This window comes from Carcharodon carcharias, assembly GCF_017639515.1.
Source record: "Carcharodon carcharias isolate sCarCar2 chromosome 38 unlocalized genomic scaffold, sCarCar2.pri SUPER_38_unloc_2, whole genome shotgun sequence".
NCBI classification, from domain to species: domain Eukaryota; kingdom Metazoa; phylum Chordata; class Chondrichthyes; order Lamniformes; family Lamnidae; genus Carcharodon; species Carcharodon carcharias.
Window position 1 is genome coordinate 870,694 of NW_024470786.1, and position 19,815 is coordinate 890,508.

A 19,815-nucleotide genomic window follows, 5' to 3' on the forward strand; every position below is an offset into this window, starting at 1 on the left:
GCAGGCTTCTAAACAAAGCCAAGCTCCCACCGCCCATCGCTGCAAGTTATTCTGAGGATTGATGCGGGCGCTCAAAGCCAGCGCAGGAGGGAGTTGAGGCCCAGGACCTCACCTCTGGGCAAGCGATCCCAATGATTTCTGATCGTCAGGGAGGGGGAAGGAGAGGGAAAGAGATGGGGAGGGAGAGAGACAGATAGAACAAGAGAGAGAGAGAGGGAAAGAGTGAGTGAGAGAGAGAGGAGGAGACAGAGGGGGACAGAGAATGAGAGAGACAAGGGGAGGAGAGAGAGAGAGAGAGGATGTGCCAACTATGGTCGGTAGGTCAGGTATTTCTCTCACGTCGGTGCTGACTCGATGGGCTGAAGGGCCTCTTCTGCACTGTGCGATTTTGAGAGAGTGCGAGAGGGAGGGAGAGAATGAGACAGGAGAGAGAGAGAGAGAGAGAGAGAAAGACAGACAGAGAGCAAGGCAAACAGAGGGGAAGGCAGAGAAGGAGACAGAGAGGGGGAGAGAGGGGGGGTGAGGGAGAGAAGCAGACAGAGAGACTGAAAGGGAGTGAGAGAGAAAGACAAAGACATAGATGGAGAGGGAAGGGGATGAGAGAGAGGAGGGGAAGAGGAGGACAGTGAGAAGGAGGGAGCGACAGAGCCAGACAGAGAGAGGGAGACAGAAAGAGAAAGGATGCAAGAGAAATAGAGATCGAGAGGGAGAAAGATGTGCCAACTATGGTGGGAGCTGCTAACATGACAACTGCAGGCCAGAGCCGGAATCAATCAGTGTGACGGGGCAGGTCGGGGGTGGGGTGGGGGGGGGGGGGGGGGGGGGGTTAACTTGGGCCAAGGCTCCGACAGTAGCTAACTTTAATCCAGCCCCCTGACCCATTGCTTTGTGAATCACGCAAAGAAATTTCACGGCGTCGATCACCACCTCTTGTTCCGGTGTCTCATTTCCCACTCGGGTTGGTGCGTCAACCGATTGACTGAGGCGGTGGTGAGGTGAGGGGAGGTCAGTAAACAGCCGGGCTACGGTGAGGTCTTGCCGCTCCAACGTAGTGACCCTCACGGGATCGGAGCTGACGGCCAACGTCCCAGGCCGGGAATGACCTGTACCACCGGCAGGGCAGAGCCACCAGAGGTGATGGGACTGTCGCATACAGTCGGGAGGGGCTGGCTCTGGATGGCTCCGATACTGAGCTCGGATTCCATGATGCCTCAAGGTTTTGGTAGGAGTGACCCCTGCACTGTCGGAGGGTCGGCGCCGAGGGAGCGCCGCGCTGTCGGAGTGTCGGCGCCGAGGGAGCGCCGCGCTGTCGGAGGGTCGGCGCCGAGGGAGCACCGCGCTGTCGGAGGGTCGGCGCCGAGGGAGCGCCGCGCTGTCGGAGGGTCGGCGCCGAGGGAGCGCCGCGCTGTCGGAGGGTCTGCGCCAAGGGAGCGCCGCGCTGTCGGAGGGTCGGCGCCAAGGGAGCGCCGCGCTGTCGGAGGGTCGGCGCCGAGGGAGCGCCGCGCTGTCGGAGGGTCGGCGCCGAGGGAGCGCCGCGCTGTCGGAGGGTCGGCGCCGAGGGAGCGCCGCGCTGTCGGAGGGTCGGCGCCGAGGGAGCGCCGCGCTGTCACGGGCGCCATGTTTTGCCTGTGCTTTAAACCCCACGCCCTGCCTTCTCAGGCGGGTTGTGGACACCCCTGGGCCACAACCAAAGAAGCGGTGGGGGAGCAGAATGGAATTCTGCCCGACCGATTCACTGACGTCTGTGGGAGCCTGTTGTGCGCTAAATGGGCGCCGCCTTCCCCTGGGTGCGGGCTCCGCCACATCCTGGAGACCGCGTCAATGGCTGCCGATCGCCAAGGAAATCCGGAGGTGGCAAAAGGCTATATATAAATGAAATTTCATTTTTAAATTACACCAGCATCGGCAAGGCCGAGCGTCAAAAAAAAAACCAAAATGACATTTATCTTGAAACAATGTAGCTTATTCTTTTTTTAAAATATAAAGATGGAAGGAGGGAAAAATATTTTGAGTTAAAACAGAGCTTTTTATGCGCCAGTTACCTCAGGACAGGTTGAAGGGGGCGGGGCTGGTGTAAGGCGACGTGGCTGAATCCCCTTGATCCTTGGGTGGGAATGCGTGCCGGCTGTCCAATCAAAGGAAGCCGGCGCTTGACAGGCAGGTCTAATGTCCAATCGGGTGAATGAGGGCACACGTGGACAACAGCAGTGAGGAGGAGGGGCGGGTTGGTTGACGTGGCGGGCGCCGGCAGGCAAGGCAAAGGGCGCAGCGCGAGGTGGGCGGGATGCGGCTGACGGGCGGGTCAGCTAACCAATGGGGGCGCGGCAGGCCGCGGACGGCCACGTGGCGCATGCGGACCAATGGCAGCGCACGGCCGGCGCAACGCGCTTGACCGGCGGGCGAGCAGGCCAATGGGCGCACGCGGCTCACAGGACAGGCTTGACGGGCGGGCCAATGGGAGCGCCGTGCGGGCGGTCAGGCAGCGGAACAGAGCCGCGTGAAGTTGCGGACCAATGAGAGGGCCAAGGGGGCGGGACGAGCCTGACCGGGAGGGGGGGGGGGGGGGGGGGGGGGGGGGGCGGGGGGGGGCCGTGGGCCAATGAGAGCGGAGGGAGGGTGGCTCGGTACCGATCGGCAGCCGAACGAGCCAATCGGAGCAGGGGCTGCCTTGACGGACGGAGGCCCTGGCCAGTGGAGGGGCGACCGCTGCGCCCGCCTCCACCTTTCAAACCCAGTGAACCCACTCCGCTTTTACCTGGAGGTGAAGACTTTGGAGCAGCTGATTGAGTCGCTGAGGTCGCACATGGCCCGATAGGTTGCGTCCCGCTCCTTGGAGGTCTCGACGTGGAAGGCGTAGACCGACAGCACCAGGCCCAGGCCGCAGGCCAGCCAGCGGACCCAGGTCTCCCACCTCGGCGTCGCCGCCGCCATCTTGCCCAGCCGTAACTAAGCGGCAGGGGGAGGTGGCGACGTCATGGCGCGCCGGGCGTGACGACGTCAGCACCCAACGTGGCTATCCATTGGCCGAGCGGCGGCGGCGGCGTCGCCGCGCAGTGGCCTCTGGGAGTTGTAGTTTTTTCTATTAACCACACCACCACCACCACCACCAACGTCCATTTTGGGCCCATTTGGGGGGGGTGGGGGTCCAACAGGGGAAACTTGGGGTCATTCCAGAAAGATGTTGCCACGGCTCCTGAATCAGGGAGTGGCCATGGCTTCCCCGTGGGGAGTTTTTTTCCCCCCCATCTCGCACTCATCAGCACAAATCCAAGAACGCCAAATTTCGTCTCGCCCCACCCCCAAAAATCAGGACAAACCCAAGAACACCAAATTTCAAAGGATCACCACGGTTTATAACCGCAGGAAAAAAAACGCATGCAATGCCGATCCGTTGGCAAGTCAACTCCCCGGCGATATCCAAAAAAAGCCGCAGGTTTTGAGCACAGTCCCTTTTCGTTTGCAGGGAACGGTCTCACCCGCCTGTGAGCGTACGATGCCGCTTTGAGCGAGGGTAAAGCACGCCACGTTACGAGCTCGTAATTTAATTCATCTGCAATTTAAGATGCCGTGCGTGCAAGCGGGAAGGACGGTAATCCGATTCCCCCCCACCCCCCCTCCTCGAAAGCCTCGATTTGACCCCGCCACCCCCCCACACTCTCGGGCAGCACGTTCCATAAGACCTAGGAGCAGAAATTAGGCCAATCGGTCCATCGAGTCCGCTCCGCCATTCAAATCACGGCTGATGAGTTTCTCAACCCCGTTCTCCCGCCTTCTCCCCGTAACCTTTGATCCCCGTACCGATCAAGAACCTACCTGTCTCGGTCTTAAATGCACAATTCAGAATTCCGGATCCTAACCCCTCGCTGCGAGGAAAAAGTTTCTCCTCGTGTCTCCGTCGCTCCTTTTACCCATCGCCTTCAACCCGTGCCCCTCTGCTTCTCCATCCTTCCCCCAATGGGAACAGTTTCTCCCGATCCACTCTGTCCCAGACCCCCTCACGATTTTGAACACTTCGATCAAATCTCCTCTCGACCTTCTCTTCTCCGAGGAGAACAGTCCCAACTTCCCCAATCTACCCACGTCACTGAAGTTCCTCGTTCCCTAGAGCCATTCTCGTGCATCTTTCCCGCAGTCTCTCCAATGCCTTGGCACCCTTCCTAAGGAGCGGTGCCCGGGAGTAGACGCAAATACTCCAACTGAGGCAGAACCAGGATTTTTTTTTAACAAGTTCACCATAACCTCCTTGCTTTTATCCTCCGTGCCCCAATGAGTGGAAGCCAAGGATTCTGGGGCTTGTAGTTCCCCTGATGGTCACCAGTAGGTGTAATGGCGGGAGAGGAACTACAACTCCCAGAGTCCCACTGGTAGCCCCGTGACGTGATTATTGACATCCACGTGGTTGAGCACCCTTCCCGCCCGGAGGATCGGTACGCATGCGCTGGACTGGGGCCAATGGCATTCTGGGCGTTGTGGTCCACGCAGTTTGGCGTGAGGAAAATGGCGCCGGAGGATACTACAACCCCCACAACACCCTGCGCGCCGGACAGGCCAGCTGAAAATCGAATCTATTTTTTTTAATTTTCCAACTTTGAATTAAATTTTGACCCGAACCGGAAAATCAACATAAAGAATCGGTTTTAAAAAAATCTGCATGAATAATGCTTTTTCGGTTACCAAGGTGTTCAACTCAGGACATTGCTGGAACCCGAGGCCCCGCCCTACGTTATTTAATGCCCACAGGCCATTGGTCGACGTCGGGGTTCCCATGCGTTCGATTGGCTAATCCGCCTGTCAGTCGGGGGCGCCCCTTCCCTTAAAGACTGACGTCAGGTCCCGCTCCCTTCAGAAGAACCGCCCAGCCATTGTCTGACGTCACCGCCTCGCTACCTGCGATTGGTCGGATGGTTTCTCAGTAGGACTGGTCCTGCCACGCGCGTCCCAGAACGGGGGGCGGTGTCGCCGGCCATTGGACCGATTTTCCGTTACCTGCCTTCCGATTGGATATTCTGCCCGTCCATCATGATCGTCGACACCCCCCCTTGCTCCGCCTTCAAACGCTATCGCCAGCTCCCGCCCCTGCTCATTTACATAACGGACGAAGTTGGTTGGGGGTGGGGGGTGAACTGGCGGCGGCGTCGCCGATCATTGGTCAGCCTCCAGGACGCCAGGCAGGCGGTTGAACAGCCCGCTAGCCCCGCCCCTTTGCCTCAGCTCATAGGTCGGCGTCGGCCGGCCGAGCGCTTTGATTGGGTCGGGGGCGCCGTCAGTCAGACTGGGGGCGGGAAGGAGGCGGAGCCGGTTGGTAAGTTGAGCCGCTTTATCCAAACAATGATGGCGGCGGAGGGAGCGGCGCTGGGGCACTGAAGGAGGGAAGCAAGAAGCTAGCGGGCCCGCCTCTTTCTCTCTCTATGTGTCCACGGGAGACGGGTAAGCGAGGCCGCGGGAAAACAATGACGTGGGGGGGGGGAGATAATAGCGTCATTAGCCAATCACTGGGGACACAATGGGGTCGTTAGCCATAACTGGGGGGACAATGGGGTCGTGAGCCAATAACTGGGGGGACAATGGGATCGTTAGCCAATCACTGGGGGGACAATGGGATCGTTAGCCAATCACTGGGGGACAATGGGATCGTTAGCCAATCACTGGGGGGACAATGGGATCGTTAGCCAATCACTGGGGTCAATGGGGTCGTTAGCCAATCACTGGGGGGGACAGTGGGGTCGTTTGCCAATCACTGGTGGGGGGGAACAGTGGATTTGTTAGCCAATAATTGGGAGGACAATGGGACCATCAACGCAATCATCGGGGGAGGAGATAATAGAGCCATTAGCCATCATTGGAAGGACAGTGGGACCATCAGCCAATCATTGGGGGGGGGGGGGGGGTGAGATAATAGAGTTGTTAGCCATTCATGGTGGGGGGGGGGTGGTGAAACAATGGTGTCATTAGCCAATCACTGGGGGGGAAGAGATAATGGAGTCATTAGCCAATCTTTGAGGTGGCAGTGGAACCATCAGCCACTCATGGGTGGAGGGGGAGATAATAGAGTCATCAGGCAATCAGTGGGGGGAACAATGGCACCATCAGCCAATCATAGAGGGGGGAGATAATAGAGTGATTAGCCAATCAGTTGGGGGGGGGGGGGGTACAATGGTGTCAATAGCCAACCATTGGTTGGGGGTGACGAACAATGGGGTCATGAGCCAATCACTGGGAGGGAATAATGGGACCATCAGCCAATCATTGGGGGGTGGTGGAATAACAGGTCATTAGCCAATCATTGCGGGGGACAATGGGACCATCAGCCAATCTTTGTTGGGCCGGGGGGGGGGGGGGGGGGGGGGGGGTGGGAATCAATGGGACCATCAACCAATCACATGGGGGGGACAAGGGAGTCATCAGCCAATCATTTGGGGACAATAGAAACATCAGCCAATCATTGGGGGGCAATGGGAGCATTAGCCAATCATGGGGGGGGGGTTAAAGGGTCAACAGCCTGACACTGGGAGTTAAAAACAAAAAAACTGCGGATGCTGGAAATCCAAAACAAAAACAGAATTACCTGGAAAAACTCAGCAGGTCTGGCAGCATCGGCGGAGAAGAAAAGAGTTGACGTTTCGAGTCCTCATGACCCTTCGACAGAACTTGAGTTCGAGTCCAGGAAAGAGCTGAAATATAAGCTGGTTTAAGGTGTGTGTGTGGGGGGCGGAGAGATAGAGAGACAGAGAGGTGGAGGGGGTTGGTGTGGTTGTAGGGACAAACAAGCAGTGATAGAAGCTAAGTGAAGCAGCATTTCACTTGCATTTCCCCCAACTTAGTCTACTGCATTCGTTGCTCCCAATGTGGTCTCCTCTACATTGGAGAGACCAAACGTAAACTGGGCGACCGCTTTGCAGAACACCTGCGGTCTGTCCGCAAGAATGACCCAAACCTCCCTGTCGCTTGTCATTTTAACACTCCACCCTGCTCTCTTGCCCACATGTCTGTCCTTGGCTTGCTGCATTGTTCCAGTGAAGCCCAACGCAAACTGGAGGAACAACACCTCATCTTCCGACTAGGGACTTTACAGCCTTCCGGACTGAATATTGAATTCAACAACTTTAGGTCGTGAGCTCCCTCCCCCATCCCCCCCCCCCCCCCCCCCCCCCCCCCCCCCCCATCCCCACCCCCTTTCTGTTTCCCCCTTCCTCTTTTTTTTCCCAATAAATTATAAAGATTTTCCTTTTCCCACCTATTTCCATTATATAAAAAAAATAAAAAAAAAAACCCACTAAAGCTATACCTTGAGTGCCCTACCATCCATTCTTAATTAGCACATTCGTTTAGATAATATCACCAACTTTAACTTTAACACCTATGTGTTCTATTGTACTATTGTGGTTGACATCTTTTGATGATCTGCTTCTATCACTGCTTGTTTGTCCCTACAACCACACCAACCCCCTCCACCTCTCTGTCTCTCTATCTCTCCGCCCCCCACACACACACCTTAAACCAGCTTATATTTCAGCTCTTTCCTGGACTCGAACTCAAGTTCTGTCGAAGGGTCATGAGGACTCGAAATGTCAACTCTTTTCTTCTCCGCCGATGCTGCCAGACCTGCTGAGTTTTTCCAGGTAATTCTGTTTTTGTTTTGGACACTGGGAGTTAAATGGTGCAGGCTAAATGGGCATTAGCCAGTCATTGGTAGCCGAGTGGAGTGAGGCACAGGTAAATCAAAGGAGGGCAGGGGATTCCTCTATCTGACCCTCCAAGAACATCCCTTGGAGCCCTTAGAGATCAAGAAACCTGTCCATCTCAGCCTTAAGTACAATCGACAGCCGAGCACAACCTCAGCGACTTTCAAAGATTCACAACCCACTGGGTGAAGAAATTTCTGCTCATCTCAGCATTTCACTTCGTGCCGTTCTCCTGCCTTCTCCCCGTAACCCTGCACATTGTTTCCTTTTGAATAATCATCCCGTTTCCCTCTCAAAAGCCTCGATTGACCCCCACACGCTCGGGCAGCGCGTTCCAGATCCTGACCGCTCGCTGCGTGAAAAAGTTTCTCCTCGTGTCTCCATCGCTCCTTTTACCCATCGCCTTCAACCCGTGTCCCTCTGGTTCTCTGTCCTTCCCCCATCTGCTCTGTCCCAGACCCCTCGTGTTTAAGAACACCTCGATCAAATCTCATCTCCACCGTCTCTTCTCCAAGGGAGAGAGTCCCAACTTTCCCAATCTGTCCACGTCACTGAAGTTCCTCATCCCTGGAATCGTTCTCGTAAACCTCCTCTGCACTCTCTCCAAAGCCTAAAGTGCAGAGCCCAGAACTGGACACAATACTCCAGCTGCGGTTGAACTAGTGTCTTATACAAGTTTAACATAACCTCCTTGTTCTTGTACTCAGTGCCCCTATTAATAAAGCCCAGGGTATTGTCTGCTTTATTAACCGCTCTCTCCAGCTGTCCTGCCCCCTTCAATGATTTATTCACAAATACCCCCAGCTCCCTCTGCTGCTGCACTCACTTCGTTTTACTGCATCTGCTGCTCCCAATGCCATCTCCTCTACGTTGGAGAGACCAAACGCAGACTGGGTGACCGCTTTGTGGAACGCCGCCAGTGTTAAAGTGGCAAGCATGACCTAGACCTCCCTGTCGCTCGCCATTTCAACGCCCCATCCTGCTCTCGTGCCCATGTGCCCGTCCTTGGCCTGCTCCATTGTTCTAGTGAAGCTCAACGCAAACTGGAGAAACAGCACCTCATCTTCCGACTAGGCACTTTCCAGCCTTCCGGACTTAATGTTGAGTTCAACAACTTCAGATCGTGAACTCTCTCTCCTTCATCTTTACCTCTTTTCAAATCCAATTTTTTTTATTTATTAATTTTTTAAAATATTTTTTCTATTTTGTTTCATTTATTTTAACGTTTTGTCGTCCTCTTTCCCCAAACCCCCTCCCACCTGTCACTTGTTTCCAGGTTGTGCTTTCACAGAGCGCTGACCCTTGCTCTGCTATCTTACCCTTATGCCGCTAACAGCACTTGCTTTAGTCTTTAACACCACCATTGACGCTCCCTTTGCCTTGTGTCCTGAGCTCCCACAGGACCTGACCACCGATCGTGCTCCACCCCCTCCTAAACAGTATAAAACCCAGCACGTTTCTGCCCCCCTTTCGCTCTGAAGAGGAGTCCGACGGACTCGAAACGTGAACCCTTGTTTCTCTCTCCGCGGATGCGGCAAGGAATGTTCCAGCGTTCCCTGTGTTTAATTCAGATTTCCAGCGTCTGTCCCCACCTTCCTGCCAGAACCTATCCCCCTCACCCTTCGCTGCATTCACCCTCTCGTTAAAACTCCGGGGTACATCAACCCAACTCTCCTCGTCCCTCCCATCTCCAGAGCCAGCCTCGCGAGCCTTCGTTCCACTCCCTCTAGGGCAAGGTTGCCCTTTCATGGGTAAAGAGACCCAAATCCGTGTGGAGTACTCGCCTGTAGGATTGTACAGAGGCTTCCCTTTTTACACTCCAATCCCGTTTGTAAAGGCCAACAGGCCGTTTACCTTTCTGATTGCTCGCCGTACCTTCACGTTAACTCTCTGGATGCAAACCCCTCCCGGATAACCCTGCGCTTTCCCTCTTACAGCGCCACCGGCTCACGTTCTCCGCTGCTCGCCCAACCTGCCGACGCAGCCTCTCGGCCGACTCCGTCCCGCTGGCCTCCCCCACTGAACTCTGTGTCGTCAGCGAACCTGGATGGCGTCGGCATGCAATCCGGTGCCGGTGTGGCGCCGGGCGCCTAGGCCGTGCGTCCTGACAATCGGCCAGTCGGACCAAACAGCCACGTCTGTCCGGTTGTCCGTACTCAGCCAGCCCGCGCTCGCGTGAGGGAAAAACAAAAACCGCCCCCCCCCCCGAAAACAAAACATCGACTGCGAGATGTGATTCCGCGATTGGACAGCACTTGCTGAAGAACGCCGGGTGCGCTGAAAGCAACACTAACAACCAATTTAAGGTAATCAGACGAGCTCGTCGCGCAGCTCATTTATACGTGCTCGAAGCGATGTACATTCAGAATTCAGGGACCCACCCTCTGCAAACGAAAGAAAGCTGCGCAGGCCAAATTTTTGAATTTTGACTGGGAGCTGGGGGAGCCGAGAGCTGGCGGTTGCCCTCTCCGTGGCCAACGCCTCGGCCAATCAGCCTGCTCTTTTCTCCCGTTGTGCAGGTTCCGGTGAGCCTTTGAAATTTGGCATTCTCGTGTTTGTCCTGGCGATGGCAAGTCAGAAAGATGTGACGATGCCCCTCCCTTCTCAGCGTCTATTCGCCCGAGTAATTTGTAGAGATTTAAGAAGCTGAGGCCCCAGCACCGATCCTTGTGATACCCCACAAGCTAAAGCCCGCCAACTTGAAAATGCCCCCTTTATTCCTTCCCTTATTTGCTGCCCGTTAACCGACCCTCAATCCATGCTAATACATGACCTCCCATTTTATGTCATAGTCTCGTGGCACCTCATCAAATGCTTTTCAAAGATCTAAGGGCACCACATCTACTGGTTCCCCCTTATCCATCCTGATAGTTACGTCCCCCGTTTTCCCTCCCCCTCCTTTTTAAAACTATGGGGTGACGTTTGTTTTCTTTCAACCCTTGTTCTCGTATCGAGAAAATCCTGGAAGTTCGAAGCCACTGCTTCTAGCTAGGTGAATTTCCTCTGCAAACTGCCCCTTTCAAAACTCCACGGTGCAGGTGATCGGGCCCATGGGTCTTGTCACCACTCAGCCCCCAATTGCTTATTCTGAACTCCCGCAGTTCCCCAATCTGGGTTTCCCTGTTGCTTCCGGAGTGTTATCGATGTCTCCTATGGTAGAGCGAGCTGACTCTGAGATTGGACAGCATTTGCTGAATAATCCTCAGTGTGCCAAAAAGTACGCTGACCGCCAATGCAAGATTGTCAGTCGGCCTCACAGGTTGGCGCTTTCGGCCGTACTGGAAGCTACATATATTAATGCACGAGGCCCTGTTCTTTGCAGACAGAAAGAACGTGTACACACGCTGAGCCTGTTTCACTTAAACAATATAAGTGACAGCCATTCGCTGGTTCATTCCTCAGGGCAATGCCTAAACCAAGCAGAATCGAGCTGCCTGGTTTAAATTTCAAACAATGCTTGGCAGTTAACTGTCTGTCACCATTAACTGGTGCATTCTCCATAGCAATGCCCACACCAATCAGAGTCCACTTGCCAACAAATCAGCACTCTCTCCTCACAAGGTAGTTGTTTCCCCTGACATTGGTATTCTTGCGATTGTCCTGATGCGTGCAGGAGGAAAAGACTCGACAACATCTCTGCCATTTCCTCACTCCCCATCGTAATTTCCCCTTTCCCGGCCCACAGTTGCGTTTGCTCATCTTGATCATCTCCTGCTGGTCACGGCTTTTTCTCTGGTATGTCTGCGCCTCAGCGAGGCATCACCGTCGAACAAATTCCGGCGAAACTCCCGTCAGATCAACTTGGGTGGAGTAGACGACATGTCCAGAGGGTCAGCACTGAGGGAGCGCCGCGCTGTTGGAGGGTCAGTACTGAGGTAGCGCCGTGCTGTTGGAGGGTCAGTGCTTAGGGAGCGCCCCACGGTCGGAGGGTCAGTACTGAGGGAGTGCCACAAGGTCGGAGGGTCAGTACTGAGGGAGCGCCGCAGGGTCGGAGGGTCAGTACTGAGGGAGTGCCGCACTGTCGGATGGTCAGTACTGAGGGAGCGCCACACGGTCGGAGGGTCAGTATTGAGGGAGAGCCACACTGTCGGAGGGTTGGTGCTGAGGGAGTGCGGTGCTGTCGGAGTGTCAGTACTGAGGGAGAGCTGCACTGTCAGAGGGTCAGTACTGAGGGAGAGCCGCACTGTCAGAGGGTCAGTACTGAGGGAGCGCCGCACTGTCGGAGTGTCAGTACTGAGGAAGAGCCGCACTGTCGGAGGGTCAACACTGAGGGCGTGCAGCACTGTCGGAGGGTCAGTGCTGAGGGAGCGCTGCACTGTCGGAGGGGGAGTACTGTGGGAGCACCACACTGTCGGATGGTCAGTGCTGAGGGAGGGCCGCACTGTCGGAGGGTCAGTGCTGAGGGAGCGCCGCACTGTCAGGGGTCAGTGCTGAGGGAGCGCCGCACTGTCGGAGGGTCAGTGCTGAGAGAGAGCCGCACTGTCGGAGGGTCAGTGCTGAGGGAGAGCCGCACTGTCGGAGGGTCAGTACTGAGGGAGAGCTGCACTGTTGGAGGGTCAGTACTGAGGGAGCGCCGCACTGTCGGAGGGTCAGTGATGAGGGAGCGCCGCACTGTCGGACGGTCAGTACTGAGGGAATGCCACGCTGTCGGAGGGTTAGTACTGAGGGGGTACCGCACTGTCGGAGGGTCAGTACTGAGGGAGCGCCGCATTGTCGGAGGGTCAGTACTGAGGGAGTGCCACGCTGTTGGAGGGTCAGTACTGAGGGAGTGCCACGCTGTCGGAGGGTCAGTACCGAGGGAGTGCCACGCTTTCGGAGGGTCAGTACAGAGGGAGCGCCGCACTGTCGGAGTGTCAGTACTGAGGGAGCGCCACACTATCGGAGGGTCAGTGCTGTGGGAGCGCCGCACTGTCAGAGGGTCAGTGCTGAGGGAGCGCCACACTATCGGAGGGTCAGTGCTGAGGGAGCGCCGCACTGTCGGATGGTCAGTACTGAGGGAGCGCCACACTATCGGAGGGTCAGTGCTGAGGGAGCGCCACACGATCGGAGGGTCAGTACTGAGGGAGTGCCACACTTTCGGAGGGTCAGTGCTGAGGGAGCGCCGTGCTGTCAGAGGGTCAGTGCTGAGGGAGTGGCACACTGTTGGAGGGTCAGTACTGAGGGAGTGGCACACTGTTGGAGGGTCAGTACTGAGGGAGCGCGGCACTGTCGGAGGGTCAGTACTGAGGGAGCGCCGCATTGTCAGGGGTTCAGTACCGAGGGAGAGCCGCACTGTCGGAGGGTCAGTGCTGAGGGAGCGCTGCACTGTCGGAGGTTCAGTTCTGAGGGAGCGCTGCACTGTCAGAGGGTCAGTACTGAGGGAGAGCCGCACTGTCGGAGGGTCAGTACTGAGGGGGTGCCGCACTGCCGGAGGGTCAGTACTGAGGGAGAGCCGCACTGTCGGAGGGTCAGTACTGAGGGAGTGCCGCACGTTCGGAGGGTCAGTACTGAGGGAGCGCCGCAGGGTTGGAGGGTCAGTACTGAGGGAGTGTCGCACTGTCGCATGGTCAGTACTGAGGGAGCGCCACACGGTCGGAGGGTCAGTATTGAGGGAGAGCCACACTGTCGGAGGGTTGGTGCTGAGAGAGTGCGGTGCTGTCGGAGGGTCAGTAGTGAGGGAGAGCTGCACTGTCGGAGGGTCAGTACTGAGGGAGAGCCGCACTGTCAGAGGGTCAGTACTGAGGGAGCGCCGCACTGTCGGAGTGTCAGTACTGAGGGAGAGCCGTACTGTCGGAGGGTCAGTACTGAGGGCGTGCAGCACTGTCGGAGGTTCAGTTCTGAGGGAGCGCTGCACTGTCAGAGGGTCAGTACTGAGGGAGAGCCGCACTGTCGGAGGGTCAGTACTGAGGGGGTGCCGCACTGTCGGAGGGTCAGTACTGAGGGAGAGCTGCACTGTCGGAGGGTCAGTAGTGAGGGAACGCCGCACTGTCGGAGGGTCAGTATTGAGGGAGCACCTCACTGTCGGAGGGTCAGTACTGAGGAAGCGCTGCACTGTCGGAGGGTCAGTACTGAGGGAGCGCCGCACTGTCAGAGGGTCAGTACTGAGGGTGCGCCGCACTTTCGGTGGGTCAGTTGTGAGGGAGCGCCGCAGGGTCGGAGGGTCAGTACTGAGGGAGTGCCGCACTGTCGGATGGTCAGTACTGAGGGAGCGCCACACGGTCGGAGGGTCAGTATTGAGGGCACGCCACACTGTCAGAGGGTTGGTGCTGAGGGAGTGCGGTGCTGTCGGAGGGTCAGTAGTGAGGGAGAGCTGCACTGTCGGAGGGTCAGTACTGAGGGAGAGCCGCACTGTCGGAGTGTCAGTACTGAGGGAGAGCCGCACTGTCGGAGGGTCAGTGCTGAGGGAGCGCCACACTGTCGGAGGGTCAGTGATGAGGGAGCGCCGCACTGTCGGACGGTCAGTACTGAGGGAATGCCACGCTGTCGGAGGGTTAGTACTGAGGGGGTGCCGCACTGTCGGAGGGTCAGTACTGAGGGAGCGCCGCACTGTCGGAGGGTCAGTACTGAGGGAGTGCACGCTGTTGGAGGGTCAGTACAGAGGGAGCGCCGCACTGTCGGAGGGTCAGTGCTGAGGGAGCGCCACACTATCGGAGGGTCAGTACTGAGGGAGTGCCACACTTTCGGAGGGTCAGTGCTGAGGGAGCACCGTGCTGTCAGAGGGTCAGTACTGAGGGAGTGGCACACTGTCGGAGGGTCAATACTGAGGGAGCGCCGCACTTTCGGAGGGTCAGTTCTGAGGGAGCGCCGCATTGTCAGGGGTTCAGTACCGAGGGAGAGCCGCACTGTCGGAGGGTCAGTGCTGAGGGAGCGCCGCACTGTCGGAGGTTCAGTTCTGAGGGAGCGCTGCACTGTCGGGGGTCAGTACTGAGGGAGCGCCACACGGTCGGAGGGTCAGTATTGAGGGAGAGCCGCACTGTCGGAGGGTTGGTGCTGAGGGAGTGCGGTGCTGTCGGAGGGTCAGTTTTGAGGGAGAGCTGCACTGTCGGAGGGTCAGTACTGAGGGAGAGCCGCACTGTCGGAGGGTCAGTACTGAGGGAGAGCCGCACTGTCAGAGGGTCAGTACTGAGGGAGCGCCGCACTGTCGGAGGGTTGGTGCTGAGGGAGTGCGGTGCTGTCAGAGGGTCAGTACTGAGGGAGCGCTGCACTGTCGGAGGGTCAGTAGTGAGGGAGCACCTCACTGTCAGAGGGTCAGTAGTGAGGGAGCGCCGCACTGTCGGAGGGTCAGTATTGAGGGAGCACCTCACTGTCGGAGGGTCAGTACTGAGGAAGCGCTGCACTGTCGGAGGGTCAGTAGTGAGGGAGCACCTCACTGTCAGAGGGTCAGTAGTGAGGGAGTGCCGCACTGTCGGAGGGTCAGCATTGAGGGAGCACCTCACTGTCGGAGGGTCAGTACTGAGGGTGCGCCACACTTTCGGTGGGTCAGTTGTGAGGGAGCGCCGCACTGTCGGAGGGTCAGTACTGAGGGAGCGCCGCAGGGTCGGAGGGTCAGTACTGAGGGAGTGCCGCACTGTCGGATGGTCAGTACTGAGGGAGCGCTGCACTGTTGGAGGGTCAGTACTGAGGGAGCGCCGCACTTTCGGAGGGTCAGTACGGAGGGCGCCCCGCACAGTCAGAGAGTCAGTACTGAGGGAGCGCCGCACTTTCGGAGGGTCAGTACTGAGGGAGCGCCACACTGTCGGAGGGTCAGTACTGAGGGAGCACCTCACTGTCGGAGGGTCAGTACTGACGGAGCACCTCACTGTCGGAGGGTCAGTACTGAGGGAGCACCTCACTGTCGGAGGGTCAGTACTGAGGGAGAGCCGCACTCTCGGAGGGTCAGTGCTGAGGGAGCGCCGTGCTGTCAGAGGGTCAGTACCGAGGGAGTGGCACACTGTTGGAGGGTCAGTACTGAGGGAGCGCGGCACTGTCGGAGGGTCAGTACTGAGGGAGCGCCGCATTGTCCGGTTCAGTACCGAGGGAGAGCCGCACTGTCGGAGGGTCAGTGCTGAGGGAGCGCTGCACTTTCGGAGGGTCAGTACTGAGGGAGCGCCACACTGTCGGAGGGTCAGTACTGAGGGAGCACCTCACTGTCGGAGGGTCAGTACTGAGGGAGCACCTCACTGTCGGAGGGCCAGTACTGAGGGAGCGCCGCACTGTCGGAGGGTCAGTACTGAGGGAGCACCTCACTGTCGGAGGGTCAGTACTGAGGGAGAGCCGCACTGTCGGAGGGTCAGTACTGAGGGAGCGCCGCACGGTCGGAGGGTCAGTACTGAGGGAGTGCCGCACGGTCGGAGGGTCAGTACTGAGGGAGCGCCGCAGGTTCGGAGGGTCAGTACTGAGGGAGTGCCGCACTGTCGCATGGTCAGTACTGAGGGAGCGCCACACGGTCGGAGGGTCAGTATTGAGGGAGAGCCACACTGTCGGAGGGTTGGTGCTGAGAGAGTGCGGTGCTGTCGGTGGGTCAGTAGTGAGGGAGAGCTGCACTGTCGGAGGGTCAGTACTGAGGGAGAGCCGCACTGTCAGAGGGTCAGTACTGAGGGAGCGCCGCACTGTCGGGGTGTTAGTACTGAGGGAGAGCCGTACTGTCGGAGGGTCAGTACTGAGGGCGTGCAGCACTGTCGGAGGTTCAGTTCTGAGGGAGCGCTGCACTGTCAGAGGGTCAGTACTGAGGGAGAGCCGCACTGTCGGAGGGTCAGTACTGAGGGGGTGCCGCACTGTCGGAGGGTCAGTACTGCGGAAGAGCTGCACTGTCGGAGGGTCAGTAGTGAGGGAACGCTGCACTGTCGTAGGGTCAGTATTGAGGGAGCACCTCACTGTCGGAGGGTCAGTACTGAGGAAGCGCTGCACTGTCGGAGGGTCAGTACTGAGGGAGCGCCGCACTGTCAGAGGGTCAGTACTGAGGGTGCGCCGCACTTTCGGTGGGTCAGTTGTGAGGGAGCGCTGCACTGTCGGAGGGTCAGTACTGAGGGAGTGCCGCACGGTCGGAGGGTCAGTACTGAGGGAGCGCCGCAGGGTCGGAGGGTCAGTACTGAGGGAGCGCCGCACTGTCGGATGGTCAGTACTGAGGGAGCGCCACACGGTCGGAGGGTCAGTATTGAGGGCACGCCACACTGTCGGAGGGTTGGTGCTGAGGGAGTGCGGTGCTGTCGGAGGGTCAGTACTGAGGGAGAGCCGCACTGTCAGAGGGTCAGTACTGAGGGAGCGCCGCACTGTCGGAGTGTCAGTACTGAGGGAGAGCCGCACTGTCGGAGGGTCAGTGCTGAGGGAGCGCCACACTGTCGGAGGGTCAGTGATGAGGGAGCGCCGCACTGTCGGACGGTCAGTACTGAGGGAATGCCACGCTGTCGGAGGGTTAGTACTGAGGGGGTGCCGCACTGTCGGAGGGTCAGTACTGAGGGAGCGCCGCACTGTCGGAGGGTCAGTACTGAGGGAGTGCCACGCTGTTGGAGGGTCAGTACAGAGGGAGCGCCGCACTGTCGGAGGGTCGGTGCTGAGGGAGCGCCACACTATCGGAGGGTCAGTACTGAGGGAGTGCCACACTTTCGGAGGGTCAGTGCTGAGGGAGCACCGTGCTGTCAGAGGGTCAGTAGTGAGGGAGTGCCGCACTGTCGGAGGGTCAGTATTGAGGGAGCACCTCACTGTCGGAGGGTCAGTACTGAGGAAGCGCTGCACTGTCGGAGGGTCAGTACTGAGGGAGCGCCGCACTGTCAGAGGGTCAGTACTGAGGGTGCGCCGCACTTTCGGTGGGTCAGTTGTGAGGGAGCGCCGCACGGTCGGAGGGTCAGTACTGAGGGAGTGCCGCACGGTCGGAGGGTCAGTACTGAGGGAGCGCCGCAGGGTCGGAGGGTCAGTACTGAGGGAGTGCCGCACTGTCGGATGGTCAGTACTGAGGGAGCGCTGCACTGTTGGAGGGTCAGTACTGAGGGAGCGCCGCACTTTCGGAGGGTTAGTACGGAGGGCGCCCCGCACAGTCAGAGAGTCAGTACTGAGGGAGCGCCGCACTTTCGGAGGGTCAGTACTGAGGGAGCGCCACACTGTCGGAGGGTCAGTACTGAGGGAGCACCTCACTGTCGGAGGGTCAGTACTGAGGGAGCACCTCACTGTCGGAGGGCCAGTACTGAGGGAGAGCCGCACTGTCGGAGGGTCACTACTGAGGGAGCACCTCACTGTCGGAGGGTCAGTGCTGAGGGAGCGCCGTGCTGTCAGAGGGTCAGTACTGAGGGAGTGGCACACTGTTGGAGGGTCAGTACTGAGGGAGCGCGGCACTGTCGGAGGGTCAGTACTGAGGGAGCGCCGCATTGTCAGGGGTTCAGTACCGAGGGAGAGCCGCACTGTCGGACGGTCAGTGCTGAGGGAACGCCGAACTGTCGGAGGGTCAGTGCTGAGGTAGCGCCGCACTGTCGGAGGGTCTTTACTGAGGGAGCACCTCACTGTCAGAGGGTCAGTACTGAGGGAGCACCTCACTGTCGGACGGTCAGAACAGAGGGAGCGCCACATTGTTGGAGGGTCAGCAGTGAAGGAGCGCGGCACTATCGGAGGGTCGGCGCAGAGGGAGTTCCGCACTGTCGGAGGGTTGGCGCAGAGGAGGTTCCGCACTGTTGGAGGGTCAGTACTGAGGGAGCGCCGCATTGTCAGGGGTTCAGTACCGAGGGAGAGCCGCACTGTCGGAGGGTCAGTGCTGAGGGAGCGCCGCACTGTCGGAGGTTCAGTTCTGAGGGAGCGCTGCACTGTCGGGGGTCAGTACTGAGGGAGCGCCACACGGTCGGAGGGTCAGTATTGAGGGAGAGCCGCACTGTCGGAGGGTTGGTGCTGAGGGAGTGCGGTGCTGTCAGAGGGTCAGTACTGAGGGAGCGCCGCACTGTCGGAGGGTCAGTAGTGAGGGAGCGCCGCACTGTCGGAGGGTCAGTAGTGAGGGAGCACCTCACTGTCAGAGGGTCAGTAGTGAGGGAGCGCCGCACTGTCGGAGGGTCAGTATTGAGGGAGCACCTCACTGTCGGAGGGTCAGTACTGAGGAAGCGCTGCACTGTCGGAGGGTCAGTACTGAGGGAGCGCCGCAGGGTCGGAGGGTCAGTACTGAGGGAGTGCCGCACTGTCGGATGGTCAGTACTGAGGGAGCGCCACACGGTCGGAGGGTCAGTATTGAGGGCACGCCACACTGTTGGAGGGTTGGTGCTGAGGGAGTGCGGTGCTGTCGGAGGGTCAGTAGTGAGGGAGAGCTGCACTGTCGGAGGGTCAGTACTGAGGGAGAGCCGCACTGTCAGAGGGTCAGTACTGAGGGAGCGCCGCACTGTCGGAGTGTCAGTGCTGAGGGAGGGCCGCACTGTCGGAGGGTCAGTGCTGAGGGAGCGCCGCACTGTCAGGGGTCAGTGCTGTGGGAGCGCCGCAATGTCGGGGGGTCAGTACTGAGGGAGCGCCGCACTGTCAGAGGGTCAGTACTGAGGGTGTGCCGCACTTTCGGTGGGTCAGTACTGAGGGAGCGCCGCACTGTCGAAGGGTCAGTACTGAGGGAACGCCGCACTGTCGGAGGGTCAGTACTGAGGGCAAGCCGCACTGTCGGAGGGTCAGTGCTGAGGTAGCGCCGCACTGTCGGAGGGTCAGTGCTGAGGTAGCGCCGCACTGTCGGAGGGTCAGTGCTGAGGTAGCGCCGCACTGTCGGAGGGTCAGTACTGAGGGAGCGCTGCACTGTTGGAGGGTCAGTACTGAGGGAGCGCCGCACTTTCGGAGGGTCAGTACGGAGGGCGCCCCGCACAGTCAGAGAGTCAGTACTGAGGGAGCGCCGCACTTTCGGAGGGTCAGTACTGAGGGAGCGCCACACTGTCGGAGGGTCAGTACTGAGGGAGCACCTCACTGTCGGAGGGTCAGTACTGAGGGAGCACCTCACTGTCGGAGGGCCAGTACTGAGGGAGAGCCGCACTGTCGGAGGGTCACTACTGAGGGAGCACCTCACTGTCGGAGGGTCACTACTGAGGGAGAGCCGCACTGTCGGAGGGTCAGTACTGAGGGAGCGCCGAACTGTCGGAGGGTCAGTGCTGAGGTAGCGCCGCACTGTCGGAGGGTCTTTACTGAGGGAGCACCTCACTGTCAGAGGGTCAGTACTGAGGGAGCACCTCACTGT

The 19,815-nt window shown here is 58.6% G+C and overlaps 2 protein-coding genes across 2 annotated transcripts in view; one reads left to right on the plus strand and one right to left on the minus strand.

Annotated features, from left to right (window-relative positions):
- Positions 1-2,947, minus strand: part of LOC121274789 (vitamin K epoxide reductase complex subunit 1-like protein 1) — a 35,736-nt gene extending 32,789 nt beyond the window's left edge. The window contains exon 1 of the mRNA XM_041182139.1: positions 2,756-2,947. Coding sequence (XP_041038073.1) covers positions 2,756-2,931 — 176 coding nt within the window. The 5' untranslated portion in view covers positions 2,932-2,947. The remainder of the gene's footprint in view (positions 1-2,755) is intronic.
- Positions 2,948-5,317: 2,370 nt separating this feature from the next.
- mapk7 (mitogen-activated protein kinase 7) overlaps positions 5,318-19,815 on the plus strand; it is a 44,531-nt gene continuing 30,033 nt past the window's right edge. Inside the window, exon 1 of the mRNA XM_041182141.1 lies at positions 5,318-5,427. Coding sequence (XP_041038075.1) covers positions 5,409-5,427 — 19 coding nt within the window. The 5' untranslated portion in view covers positions 5,318-5,408. The remainder of the gene's footprint in view (positions 5,428-19,815) is intronic.